The sequence below is a fragment of the Pristiophorus japonicus genome, chromosome 2 (genome assembly GCF_044704955.1).
Source record: "Pristiophorus japonicus isolate sPriJap1 chromosome 2, sPriJap1.hap1, whole genome shotgun sequence".
NCBI classification, from domain to species: Eukaryota; Metazoa; Chordata; class Chondrichthyes; family Pristiophoridae; genus Pristiophorus; species Pristiophorus japonicus.
The window spans coordinates 232,303,051-232,318,053 of NC_091978.1; the positions used below are offsets into that span (position 1 = coordinate 232,303,051).

Genomic DNA, 15,003 nt, shown 5'->3' on the forward strand with positions numbered 1-15,003 from the left:
GCCTCCAATGCAAGTATATCCCTCCTTAAATAAGGAGACCAAAACTGTACACAGTACTCTAGGTGTGGTCTCACCCATACCCTGTATAGTTGTAGCAGGACTTCCCTACTTTTATACTCCATCCCCCTTGCAATAAAGACCAACAGTCCATTTGCCTTCCTGATTACTTGCCGTAACTGCATACTAACTTTTTGTGTTTCATGCACAAGGACCCCCCAGGTCCCCCTCTACTGCAGCATTTTGTAATCTCTCTCCATATAAAAAATAATTTGCTTTTTTTTTCCAAAGTGGATAACCTCACACTTGCCCACATTATACTCCATCTGCCAAATGTTTGCCCACTCACTTAGCCTGTCTATATCCCTTTGCAGATTATTTTTGTCCTCCTCACGACTTGCTTTCCCACCCATCTTTGTATCATCAGCAAACTTGGCTACATTACACTCGGTCCCTTCATCCAAGTCATTAATATAAATTGTAAATAGTTGAGGCTCCACCACCGATCCCTGTGGCACCCTACTAGTTACTGTTTGCCAACCAGAAAATGACCCATTTATCCCGACTCTCTGTTTGCTGTTAGTTAGCCAATCCTCCATCCATGCTAATACATTATCTCCAAACCCGTGAGCTCTTATCTTGTGCAGTAACCTTGTATGTGGCACTTTATCGAATGTCTTCTGGAAATCCAAATACATCACATCCACTGGTTCCCCCTTATCCACCCTGCTTGTTACATCCTCAAAGAACGCCAGCAAATTTGTCAAACATGATTTCCCTTTCATAAAACCATGCTGACTCTGCTTGACTGCATCATGATTTTCCAAATGTCCTGCTACTGCTTCCTTAATAATGCACTCCAGCATTTTTACCAACGACAGATGTTAGGCTGACTGGTCTATAGTTTCCTGCTTTCTGTCTCGCTCCTTTTTTAAAATAGGGGCGTTACATTTACCGTTTTCCAATCCACTGGGACCTCTCCAGACTCCAGAAAATTTTGGTCAGCCAGTCTTCTTTTAAGACCCTAGGGTGCATGCCATCCGGTTATGGAGACTTGTCCACCTTTTAGTTTCATTATTTTACCGAGTACTTTTTCTTTAATGATAGTGATTATTTTAAGTCCCCCCCCCTCCCTTTCGCCCCTTGATTATCTATTAAAGGGATGTTTTTAGTGTCTTCAACCGTGAAGATCAATACAAAATATTTGTTCAAAGCCTCTGCCATTTTTTTGTTCCCCATTATTAATTCCCCAGACTCATCCTCTAAGCGACCAATGTTTACTTTAACCACCCTCTTCCTTTTTATATACCTGTAGAAGCTCTTGCTATCTGTTTTTATATTTCTTGCCAGTTTACTCTCATAATCCATCTTCTCTCATTATTTGTTTAGTCGTCCTTTGCTGGTTTAAAAAAATTTCCCGATCTTCTGGCCTCCCACTAATCTTGGCAACATTGTATGCCATTTTTAAAAATTTGATACCATCCTTTACTTACTTAGTTAGCCATGGATGGTTCTCTCTTAAAATCTTTCCTTCTGACTGGAATATATTTTTGTTAAGAATTATGAAATATCTCCTTAAATGTCTGCCACTGCTCATCAACCATTTTACACTTTAATCCATTTTTCCAGTCCACTTTAGCCTACTCTGTCTTCATACCTTTGTAATCACCCTTATTTAAGTTCAGTACACTGGTTTGAGACCCAACTTTCTCACCCTCCAACTGAGTTTGAAATTCAACCATGCTATGATCACTCTTTCCTAGAGGATCCTTTCCTATGAAATCATTAATTAATCCTGTCTCATTACACAGTCTCTCCCTTATTTGTGGGAACATATTTACTCTGAACCCTCACTTCCTTGACTGCCTCCCACTGCTCTGACACTGATTTACCTTCAAATAGCTGTTTCCTGTCCACTTTGGCTAAATCACATCTCAGCTTAGTAAATTTGGTATTTTCCCAATCGAGAAGGTCTGTCTTTGTCCTTAACCATAACTATGCTAAATCTAACTGAATTATGACCACCAAAATATTAGGGTAGTTGAAATCCCCTACTATTGTAGTGGTCTTGACTCTGGTTGCACTCCTTCAAGGAATCATCGCCCTCACCAGTATTCCCGGTTAGAGAGCGAGATGCACTCAAGAGGACTCCTGCACTACCTGCCTGGTCCTCCTTGTCACCCATTCCCACGAGACTCCCAAAGCAAGTGCTCTACTCGAAACTCCTTCACGGCAAACGAGCTAAAGGTAGGCACAGGAAACATTACAAGGGCACCCTCAAAGCCTCCCTGATAAAATGCAACATCCCCATTGACACCTGGGAGACTCTGGCCAAAGACCGCCCTAAGTGCATCCGGGAGGGTGCCGAGCACCTTGAGTCTCATCGCCGAGAGCATGCAGAAATCAAGCGCAGGCAGTGGAAAGAGCGTGCGGCAAACAAGTCCCACCCATCCTTTCCCTCAACGACTATCTGTCCCACCTGTGACAGAGACTGCGGTTCTCGTATTGGACTGTTCAGCCACCTAAGGACTCATGTTTAGAGTGGAAGCAAGTCTTCCTTGATTCCGAGGGACTGCCTATGATAATGATGATCTATCTGCAAACTCTTAAGCTGTGGGGTGACCACGTCCTGAAACATGCTATCCACGTGGTTTTCAGCCTCACGGAAGCACTGCAGTGACGCCAGCCACTGCTCAGCCTCTGAAACGCGGAGCTCGAGCTCCTCCAGCTGATGACACTTCCTGCTCATGTGGTTGTCCTGGACACGAGAAACATCCTGGACTTCCCTCAAGGCACAGAATGTGCATTCGACAAGACTGAGGTGCCCTGCCATGCCTGTATTTATTAGAGTACTAACTAAACTTCTTGGCTAACCTACTGACCTAACGTAGAGAGAAAAAGACAAAGGTAATACTCACCAATCAATCACCTACTGCTGTCCTGTAACATCACTCCTTCATTTTTTTTTCTTTGTTTTTTTGATTTCGCTGAATAGGTGCTGTTGCCATCTCCCACAGGTACGCGCTCTGTTCTGGACCTCCTCCGCCGCTCTCTGTATGCTGCTGCCGGCTCCACCTCAGGTCCGCTTTGCCCTGGGCCTTCTCCACCACTCTCTATGCTTCTGCCACTTCCGCTGCTCATGCTCCCGCTCAGGTCCACGCTCTGTGCAGGGCCTCTCCGCCATTCACTTTATGCTGCTATGCCACCATTGCTTCCGGCTCCCACTCAGGTCCCGCTCTGTTCTGGGCCTTCTCCGCTGCTGGCGCCTCCCTCTCCCGCTCAGGTCCGCTCTCTGTCCTGGGCCATCTCCACCACTCTCTTTGTGCTGCTGCCAGTTCCCGCTCAGGTCCGAGCTCAGTCAGTAGCCTCATGGATTAATGTTCTGATTACAAACTGGAACATGCGTATGATTTTTATTTGTAATTTTCTATTTAAGCATATGATAGTGTTCAAAGCCAATCAATAAATGTGCATGCTATTTTAAAATCACTGGTATCCATATCCAAGGAGCAAATGGTGCTGTTGTACAGGTTTTACCAGTCATCCATCCATCTACCTTGCCACTGTCTGAGGCTGTACCAGATCATTTGCAATTTTGCTGTCCTATTTGACCCTGAGCTAAGCTTCTGACCCCATATCCTCTCCCAATACCAAGGTCACCTACTTCTACCTCTAACATCGATGCCTTTGTTACCTCTAGACTCGACTATTTCAATGCTGTCCTGACCAGCCTCCTACCTTGCACCTTCCGTAATCCAAAGCTCATCCAAAACTCTCCTGCCCATATCCTACCTCGCATCAAGTCCCTATCACCCATCACCACTGGGCTCTCTGATCTACATTGGTTCCAAGTCTGCGTACGCCTTGCTTTTAAAATTCTCATTCTTGTTTTCAAATCCCTCCATGACCTCACCGCTCCCTATCTCTGTACCCTCCTCCAGCCCTACAACCCTCCTTGATCTCTGCGCTCCTCCAATTCTGGCCTGTTGCACATAGCCAATTTTTAATCGCTCCACCAATGGTGGCTGTGCCTTCAACTGCCTTGACCCTAAACTCTGGAATACACTGCCTTAACCTCTCTATCTCCCTCTTGTCCTTCAACACATTCCTTAAAACTTATCTCTTTGATCAAGCTTTAGTCCTGTCCGAATATTTTGTTTGATAACATTCCTGTGAAGCGCCTTGAGATGTTTTATTACGTTAATGACTCTATATAAATGCAAGTTGCTGTTGTCATTCACATGTTTAACAATAAACTAGTCAGGCAAGAAGGTGGTGAAAATTATGTGTGGGTCTTAATGAAGAGGTTTAAATATCTGATTAGCATTTTTTGCAATCCTATTTTCTGAGCTTATCAGAACTTGCTCAATAGCTTAGATGATAGAGATTTATGTATTATCGATTCATCCACAGTAAACTTGCAAACAGTAAAATGTTGTCTTTCGTTTCCACTTTTGACATAACATTTATATTGTGAATAAATATATATTTTGTTTAACTCTTGCAGTAACCTTGAGGGGTTTGGCCTGGAAGCAGAAGCCAGAATGACAACATGGCACATCATGATACCTTCTGATCTTGAACCAGATGGAACTCATAGTCAAGATATTAGTGAAGGTAAACTGAATTAAAACATAATTCTATTATTCAATTAAATCTTCACAGTCTGTAACTTTCACACAAGTGATCGCTTAATTAAACTCTAACTTTTTGACTGGCCCCACTGTTCTTGTGACCAAGGCCCATATAGTACTCAGCCAGGTAAATTTTAAATATTTGACATAATGAAGCAAAAGAGACATTCTACATGTATATGTGTAGATCTTCATTTTAGAGGAAAAAAATATTTGCACAGAATAATAAGCACCAATAAAAATGTAATGAAAGAAATAATTCCTGATACTGACATTATGATATAATGACTAATGTACTTCACACTGAGACATGAGTTGAGTTGCAACTTTTACTCCATTCATAGGTTAGTCTCTGTTTGTAGAATCTCTCATATTTCAAAGCAGAAGGAGGCCATATAGACCATTAGAGTTCCCAACCCTCCCGGGATGATCGGGAGTTTCCCAGAATCGGGGTGCCTCTCCCGGTACATCAGCTATTTAAATTTCACTCCACAGTGCGCTCGCTCCATAAGAGGGAGAGATGGAGAATGGCGGCTTGGGAGTGAGAAATCGGGAATTAGGGGATAGGAGGTCTTGGGAAAGAAGGGGGCTAGTGGTCAGGGGATTGGGGCTCAAACGAAGGGGGTGGGGGGGAGATAGGTTGGGGTGGGCGTGGAGACCAGCCTTTCCCACAGAGCAGGAAGCAGCAGCAGCAAGGTGGTGAGTGGGAGCAGAACTGACAGAGGAGCAACTAGTAAAAGGACCAGTGAAACCCGGAGACCTTACTGTGGGTAAATAGTGAAAGATTAATTCCATTGGTGGGCGAATGGGAAACAAGCATTCTCTCTGGAAGAAACAAGGGGGAATGGAGGAAGAAAGTTCTTGAACTGAGGGTTAGTAGACTATGGGATACTTCACCACATGAGGTGATTGAGATACAAACTAAAACTTCATTTCAAAGGGAATGCAATACATATTTGAATTATCTTTTTTGGGGGGGAGGGGGAAGAGAGAGAGGAGGAGAGAACAGCAGCACCGGCAGGGGAACCGGGGGGGACAAATGGCCTCCTCCTGCACTGTAATGTCTATAATTCTATGAAAATTTTCCTTTATTGAGTCCCAACATGGAATGGTTTAGAAATGTTGGCACTGAGCTGAGTTTAGGATCATGAGCCCTGTGAGATATGCCCTAAACAGAGCCTGCTGTCAATTCTGCGATCACTTAGTTTGGTTCAGGTCAGACTGTGGTGCCTGGTTTTGACATGTGAAGTCCAAGTACAGATCAGCTCTAACTGAGCTCCCGGTTCAGAGTTGTCACCCTCACATGGAACCGGAGTCCAAACCACAGTTCAAGGAGTAGCATCGAATGGTGGCACTTTGTGCAGTGCAGGGTGATTCGGGCAACGGTTTCACAGTGAATATCAGCGGGTTATAGGATTATTACTAGTCGCAGGTGTAAGCTATCTTCCAGGACTTTGACCCAGTGGCAATGAAGGAATGGCAATATATTTCCAAGTCAGGATGGTGTGTGACTTGGAGGTGATGGTGTTCTCATGCACCTGCTGCCCTTGTCCTTCTAGCTGGTAGAGGTCGCAGGTTTGGGAGGACCTGTTGAAGAAGCCTTGGCGAGTTACTGCAGTGCATTTTGTAAATGGTACACACTGCGGCCATGGTGTGCCGGCAGTGGAGGGAGTGACTGTTTCAGATGGTGCATGGGGTGCCAATCAAGCAGGCTGCTTTCTCCTGGATGGTGTCAAGCTGAGTATTCGAGGTGCACTCATACATGCATGGAGGGATGTTCATGAAGCAGCTGAAGATGGTTGGGCCAAGGGCACTGCCCTCGGGAACTCCTGTACTGATATCCTGAGACTGAGACGATTAGCCTCCAACAACTGCAGCCATCTTCCTTTGTGCTAGGTATAACTCCAGCCAGTGGAGAGATCCCCCCCCCCCCCACCACCCCCCGATACCCATTTACTTCAATTTTACTAGGGCTCCTTGATACCACACTTGGTCAAATATAATCTTGATGTCAAAGGCCTCACCTCTGGAATTCAACTCTTTTGTCCATGTTATTATATTACTATTGGTTATGAGGGGAATCTGAGTTTTACCACTTTACTATTAGTTATTAGTGCAATTTCAGTGAGTTACTATTTGTTGCTGGTGAAATCAAAGTTCCTTCCACCTCTGGTTCCCCCTCAGCTCCCTGGACCCATCTTTCCCTTCCCCACCCAGACTGATGCAGCTCACCACTATTGTACAAATCGGGTCCGACCATTAAAATTGTTCAAGCGCCTCACCGATGACATTAGGTGGGCCGCACAGCCACCCAATATCCGCCGATCCTGAAAATTAACCCTATAATATTTGTCTGCTTACTTGATCTGGCATTTTACAGCTATTGCTTGGTTACTTTCTCTGGGAAAGTGATCTGAGTAGCTTCTGAAATAAATTAAAAGTTGATTATTGTTGGTAACTTCTCTGGGTTGGCAGCTGCTTGAATTCTCATTCTCTCAACAAGCTCTCCAGTTTAAAACAAGATCAGAAAAAAGAAGTAATGGTTTCTTTATCTCTTCACTTTATTAATGATTGTTCAGTTATGATTCGATGTATTTATCCAAAGTGTAATGCCTGGACTCTGACAGACACTATCTAAAAATTTTATATATATATAAAACTTTTAGATAGTATATATCACAGAGGCCATCAAGCATGCATCACAGATCTTACAGACAGGAACTGACCTATGTTTGCCATTTTTGTAAGCAATATCCAGCTATAGATATATAATGTACATTTGCCACTTTTGTATATATGTCAGTTCCTGCTTGTATGATTTGTGATCCTTGATTGCTAGTCATGTGATTGTTTTGTGGCAGTCCCAATTTTATCCAAGTATTCACCCTGATTATCAGCTGTGGTGTCAATTTTCAAGTAACATTACATCAGGATCATGGGCCCCAAGTTTCCACATGATTTGCTCCTGATTTTTAGGAGCAACTGGTGGAGAACGGAGTATCTGAGAAATCGCAATTCTCCACATTTAAGTTTTCTGCAGTTCTAGTCAGGTGGATCAGTTTCACTTTTGAACAGAATTCTTTTTTTCAAAAGGGGGCGTGTCCGGCCACTGACGCCTGATTTGAAAGTTTCCACAGTGAAAACGTACTCCAAACTAACTTAGAATGGAGCAAGTGAAGATTTTTGTAGGCTTGAAAAAACCTTGTCTACACATTAAAAAATTAGGCGTCGGGAACGAGGTGGGAGGGGGGGGGGGTAAGGGAAGTCATTAAATTCTACAATAAATCCTTAGTTATACTTATACAAATATTATACAAATAAATCTAACCTGAATAAAAATTTATAAGCAAAGAAAAGATTAAATAAACCATGTTCCTACCTGTGTGAAAGTGCTTCAGGCAGGCCTTTCAGGCAGCCGTTTGCCGTCGGGCCTGACCGACGGCGGGGGGGGGGGGGGGGGAGGGAGGGAGAAAGCTGCAAGAAGCCTCAGTGCTGATCATGGAAGGGCAATGTGGTTTTATTAAAAAATGTAAAAAATTGAACAGCTACAGAGAATTTGAATAGTCTCAAACAAGTGCATGTGTCCCGTTTATCGCAGTCTATCTTTAATTACAGAATGCACTCCCTCACCCTCACACACAGAAATATCAAGAAAATTAAAATACAAGCCTTTGCAAGGGTTCAATAAACAAATTTTCACTTTTTCTGCAGCACTTTTTAAAATGGTCGAGTGCCAATGTTTCCTTCAGACTGCGCGTGCGCGAACGCTCCAACGCGCACGTGCAGGGTTGCCGGCACGAAAAAAAATCATTTAAATTGTACCCGCCCCCTCCTACTTATAAAATCGGCGCGAGTGGTAGGCTCCGCCCCCTGTGCGCCACGCCAAGCAGCCATCGAGCTGCAAAGCACTCGAGAATAGCGCGGTTTTTTTCAGGCGCTGTTTTCGGTGCGAAAAACGGGCGCCCAGCTCGGAGGGGCGCCTGTTTTGCCGCGTGTGGAAACTTGGGGCCTTAATGTGGTGCCCTACCAATTACTCACTGAATTCCTCCAGTAAATAGCTGAGCTATGCACACCAAGCAGAGAGAAGAAAATTAGTTCGGACTCCTACATGTGCGTGCTACCTCGCAATCAATACTAGACATCTACATGTTGGAAAAGGTCAGCTTGGCTGTGATGTCCTCACGGTCAAATAACCTGCCAACACTGTTGAGCCTTGTATGTGATTTGGGAAAGATACAATAGACTAACCACCACCTATAAAACCTTACAACAAGAAGGAGTCAATGCATTCAAGAAGTAGGAGCGAAAATTCAAAATATGGGTAACAGTTATTGCAGAACATGTCACAAGAAGCATCTACCCCAACTCACTGATAGTTGCTTAGCAGTGAAGTGCTGAAGCCATTCTTATCTTCCCACCAAATTGTTTCCTTGCCTGTTCTCCAAAGTCTCCTATTTGTTTTCGGACATTAAATGTGAACGAGTTAATGAGGACATCAATTTAAATTACAACAACTTGCATTTGTGCAGCGCCTTTAACAAAGGTAGCAATCTCAGGATTGCTACCAGTGCCAATTGCTAGTCACAGTAGAAATAGCAGGATAGTTAAGATGAATACGTGGCTTGAGGAATGGTGCAAGAGAGAGGGATTCAAATTCCTGGAACATTGGAACCAGTTCTGGGGGAGGTGGGACCAGTACAAAATGGACAGTCTGCACCTGGGTAGGACTAGAACCAATGTCCTAGGGGGAGCGTTTGCGAGTGCTGTTGGGGAGGGGTTAAACTAATATGGCAGGGGGATGGGAATTGATGCAGGGAAACAGATGGAAGTAAAATGGGGGCAGAAGCAAAAGATAGAAAGGAGAAAAGTAAAAGTGGAGGGCAGAGAAATCCAAGGCAAAAATCAAAAAGGGCCACATTATAGCATAATTCTAAAGGGACAAAGAGTTTTAAAAAGCCAAGCCTGAAGGCTCTGTGTCTCAATGCAAGGAGTATTCGTAATAAGGTGGACGAATTAACTGCACAGGCAACTATTAACGAATATGATATAATTGGGATTACGGAGACATGGCTCAAGGGTGACCAAGGCTGGGAACTTAACATCCAGGGGTATTCAACATTCAGGAAGGATCGACAGAAAGGAAAAGGAGGTGGGGTAGTGTTGCGGTTAAAGAGGAAATTAACGCAATAGTAAGGAAGGACATTAGCTTGGATGATGTGGAATCTGTATGGGTAGAGCTGTGGAATACCAAAGGGCAGAAAACGCTAGTGGGAGTTGTATACAGACCACCAAACAGTAGTAGTGAGGTTGGGGATGGCATCAAACAAGAAATTAGGGATGCGTGCAATAAAGTACAGCAGTTACCATGGGCGACTTTAATCTACATATAGATTGGGCTAAGCAAACTCGTAACAATACGGTGGAGGAGGATTTCCAGGAGTGTATTAGGGATGGTTTTCTCGACCAATATGTCGAGGAACCAACTAGAGAGCTGGCCATCCTAGACTGGGTGTTGTGTAATGAGAGAGCACGAATTAGCAATCTTGTTGTGTGAGGCCCTTGGGGAAGAGTGACCATAATATGGTAGAATTCTGTATTAAGATGGAGAGTGACACAGTTAATTCAGAGACTTAAGGAAAGGTAACTTTGATGGTATGAGACGTGAATTGGCTAGGATAGACTGGTGAATGATACTTAAAGGGTTGACGGTGGATAGGCAATGGCAGACATTTATAGATCACATGGATGATTTTCAACAATTGTACATCCCTGTCTGGAATAAAAATAAAATGGGGAAGGTGGCTCAACCATGGCTAACAAGGGAAATTAGGGATAGTGTTAAATCCAAGGAAGAGGCATATAAATTGGCCAGAAAAAGCAGCAAACCTGAGGACTGGGAGCAATTTAGAATTCAGCAGAGGAGGGTTTAATTAGGAGGGGGAAAATCGAGTACGAGAGGAAGCTTTCAGGGAACATAAAAACTGACTGCAAAAGCTTCTATCGATATGTGAAGAGAAAAAGGTTAGTGAAGACAAACGTAGGTCCCTTGCAGTCAGAATCAGGTGAATTTATAATGGGGAACAAAGAAATGGCAGACCAATTAAACACATACTTTGGTTCTGTCTTCACTAAGGAAGACACAAATAACCTTCCAGAAATACTAGGGGTCCGAGGGTCTAGCGAGAAGGAGGAACTTAAGGGAATCCTCATTAGTAATGAAATTGTATTAGGGAAATTGATGGGATTGAAGGCCGATAAATCCCCAGGGCCTGATAGGCTGCATCCCAGAGTATTTAAGAAAGTGGCCCTAGAAATAGTGGATGCATTGGTGATCATTTTCCAACATTCTATTGACTCTGGATCAGTTACTATGGACTGGAGGGTAGCTAATGTAACACCACTTTTTTTTAAAAAAAAAAAGGAGGGAGAGAGAAAACGGGGAATTATAGACCGGTTAGCCTGACATCGGTGGTGGGGAAAATGTTGGAATCAATTATTAAAAATGAAATAGCAGAGCATTTGGAAAGCAGTGTCAGGGATCGGTCCAAGTCAGCATGGATTTATGAAAGGGAAATCATGCTTGACAAATCTTCTAAAGTTTTCTGAGGATGTAACTAGTAGAGTGGACAAGGGAGAACCAGTGGGTATGGTGTATTTGGACTTTCAAAAGGCCTTTGACAAGGTCCCACACAAGAGATTAGTGTGCAAAATCAAAGCACATGGTATTGGGGGTAATGTATTGACGTGGATAGAGAACTGGTTGGCAGACAGGAATCAAAGAGTAGGAATAAATGTGTCCTTTTCAGAATGGCAGGTAGTGACTAGTGGGATGCCACCAAGGTTGAGTGCTGGGACCCCAGCTATTTACAATAAACATTAATGATTTAGATGAAGGAATTGAATATAATATGTCCAAGTTTGCTGAAGACACTAAGCTGGGTGGTGGTGTGAGCTGTGAGGAGGATGCTAAGAGGCTGCAGGGTGACTTGGACAGGTTAGGTGAGTGGGCAAATGCATGGCAGATGCAGTATAATGTGGATAAATGTGAGGTTATCCACTTTGGGGGCAAAAACACAAAGGCAGAATATTATCTGTGTGGTGACAGATTAGGAAAAGGGGAGGTGCAACGAGACCTGGGTGTCATGGTGCATCAGTCATCGAAAGTTGGCAAGCAGGTACAGCAGGCGGTGAAGAAGGCAAATGGCATGTTGGCCTTCATAGCTAGAGGATTTGAGTATAGGAGCAGGGAGGTCTTGCTGCAGTTGGACAGGGCCTTGATGAGGCCACACCTGGAATATTGTGTTCAGTTTTGGTTTCCTAATCTGAGGAAGGACGTTCTTGCTATTGAGGGAGTGCAGCGAAGGTTCACCAGGCTGATTCCCGGGATGGCAGGACTGACATGAGGAGAGACTGGATCGACTGGGCTTGTATTCACTGGAGTTTAGAAGAATGAGAGGGGATCTCATAGAAACATAAAATTCTGACGGGATTGGACAGGTTAGAGGGGAAGTCCAGAACCAGGGGTCACAGTCTTAAGGATAAGGGGTAAGCCATTTAGGACCGAGATGAGGAGAAACTTCTTCACTCAGAGTTGTTAACCTGTGGAATTCTCTGCCGCAGAAAGTTGTTGAGGCCAGTTCGTTAGATATATTCAAAAGGGAGTTAGATATGGCCCTTACGGCTAAAGGGATCAAAGGGTATGGAGAGAAAGCAGGAAAGGGGTATTGAGGTTGAATGATGGTGCAGGCTCGAAGGGCCGAATGGCCTACTCCTGCACCTAATTTCTATGTTTCTGTTTTGTGTTGAGGTGCTTTACAGGAGCTTAATCAAACAAAATTTTCACCGAGTCAAAGATGATATTGGCAGGGGTGACTAAATGCTTGGTCAAAGGAATAGGTTTTAAGGAGAGTCTTAAAGGAGCTGAGAGAGGTGGAGCGGTTTAAGGAGGAAATTCCAGAGCTTGGGACCTAGATGTTTGAAGGCAGTCATCAATGGTGGAGCAAAGGGAGTGGGGAATTCGTGAGAGGCCAGAGAGAATGCAGAGTTCTTGGAGGGTGGTAAGGCTGGAAGAGGTTAGAGATCAGAATGGGGAAGACCATGGAGGGATTTGATCTTGAGGATGATTTTAAATTTGAGATGTTGCTGGAGACAGTGGAGACGGGCAATGTTATGGAGTGTGTAAATAGACTACTTTGTGATGGTGACGATATGAGGTTGGAAGCTTAGCTCCGGTCAAATCGAACAGTCTGGGGAGGAGGATGGAATCAGTGGCACGTGCACGGAGTCTCTGCCGGGGTCCGAAGACAGTGGCTCTGGACTTCCTGGTGTTTAATTGGAGAAATTATGGCTCATCCAGGACTGGATGTTGGATAAGCAGGCTGACAGCACAGAGGCAGTGGAGAGGTTGAGAGAGATAGTGGTGACGTAGAGCTGGGTGTCATTTGAGTACATATGTAATCTGATGTCCTGTGTTTGGATGATGTCACCGAGAGGCAGCATACAGATAAGAAATAGGAGGGTCACAAGGATATGTTCTTTGGGAGCTTCTTTTTTCCCACCTGTAAGATCCTCCTTAAAACCTATTTCTTTAACCAAGCTTAATCCTAATATTTCATCTCATTTGGCTTGGTGTCAATTTTTGTTTGATTACGCTCATGTGATGCGCCTGGGAACATTTTCCTATGTTAAAGGCACTGCAGACAATTCTCTGGCTTTAACTGGATTGGTAAGAGTGAAACCAGGCAAGGGCAATCCCACTCAACTAGACAGTGGAGGTGAGGCATTGAAGGAGGTTGCGAGGTTGCGTGGCCGAACGTGTCAAAGGCTAAAGACTGGTCAAGAAGAATGAGAAGGGATAGTGCAACACGGTCCCAGTTCCAGAGAATGGCATTTGTGACTTTGATTAGGGCCTTTTCAGCACTGTGGCGGGGTGGAAACCTGATTGTGGTTTCAAACATGGAATTGTGTGAACGATGGGCACAGATTTGGGAGGCGACAACATGTTTAAGGACTTCGGAGAGGAAAGGAAGGTTGAAGATAAGGTGGTAGTTTGCAAGGAGAGAGGGATCAAGGGTGAGTTGTCTGAGGGGACGGGTGATGACCGAGTTGAATGGGAGCAGGATAGTATCTGAGGAGAGGGAACCACTATCAGTCAACTAGAATGGGGGCAAGGAAGGGAAGTTGGGTGGTCAGCAATGTAAATGGCAAAAGGGTTGAGAGAGCAGGAGTTGGTTCACATGAACAAGATGATCTCTCAGAGGTATGAAGCGAGATGTGAGAGAAACTAGAGAAAGTTGTGAATTAAGGGGTTGGGCAGGGGGAGCTTTTGGAGAAGCTTGACTTGCTGGGCAAGGGGAAGGGAAGGATGCTGCTGAATGTCACCAAGATTGAGACCTTCCAATGAGCTCCTCGCACTTGCTGGAGGTAAGGATGGATATGGCAGGAGAGAGGGGTTTAAGAATATGATTGATAGAGAAAGGAAGCCCAGGGTTATCTTTACATTCCATAATGATCCTGGAGTCGTGAGCAGTTTTGGCCGAGGAGAACAGGACCCAATAATGCTTGATCTGGTTCAGCCAGATATAGTGGTGAATAGCTAAACCAGTTGTGTGCCATATCCATTCAAGTCTGCGCCCCTTGGACTCAAGGGAGTGAAGATGGGGGCTGTACCCAGGATATGACCAGATGGGAGAGAGTAAGGATGTTATTAATAAAAACAGATACATTAGAAAGAATTTTCTTACTCAAATGATGATACATGGTTAGAATAATCTGCCAGACAATTCAAGGAGGCAAGAACATAAGAGAAGTTCAAATTGTAGTTGGGTACTAAATAGTTTACCTTGGAATCCATAGGCTGAAGAGAAATAAAACCAACTGCTAACTGTGAAACTTCATGCTGATAGTGTTTGTGGAGATGTCAGATCAGGACAGTGACTGCCTGTAGTGGCTCCTGCTTTCTAATAATTTACCAACATTCATTGTTCAAGAATGCACATGAAGCTTGGATGAGATACCAGACACTTAACATTCCATGAGTGAGTTAGATATGGCCCTGACGGCTAAAGGGACCAAGAGCTATGGAGAGAAAGCAAGAAAGGGGTACTGAGGTGAATGATCAGTCATGATCTTACTGAATGGTGCAGGCTCGAAGGGCCGAATGGCCTACTCCTGCACCTATTTTCTATTTTTCTATGAGGAAAGCCTGCTGTCGTTATCGATAATTGCCTTCAGGAGAGAAAGGGTGAAGTGAGAAAACCCTAGGTTAGGTATGGAATTTAGTACTCCTCCACTTCCGAACTGATAACCAATAGAAATTTGAACTTCCCTAATGTCCTTTCCTCCTTGACTTGTGTAGCATATTATTTTAACA

General features: G+C 44.1%; 1 protein-coding gene across 1 annotated transcript in view; it reads left to right on the plus strand.

Moving 5' to 3' along the window:
• Positions 1 to 15,003, plus strand: part of wdfy3 (WD repeat and FYVE domain containing 3) — a 690,816-nt gene that overhangs the window by 470,443 nt on the left and 205,370 nt on the right. The window contains exon 39 of the mRNA XM_070871062.1: positions 4,505 to 4,614. Within this exon, the coding sequence (XP_070727163.1) occupies positions 4,505 to 4,614 (110 nt within the window). The remainder of the gene's footprint in view (positions 1 to 4,504; positions 4,615 to 15,003) is intronic.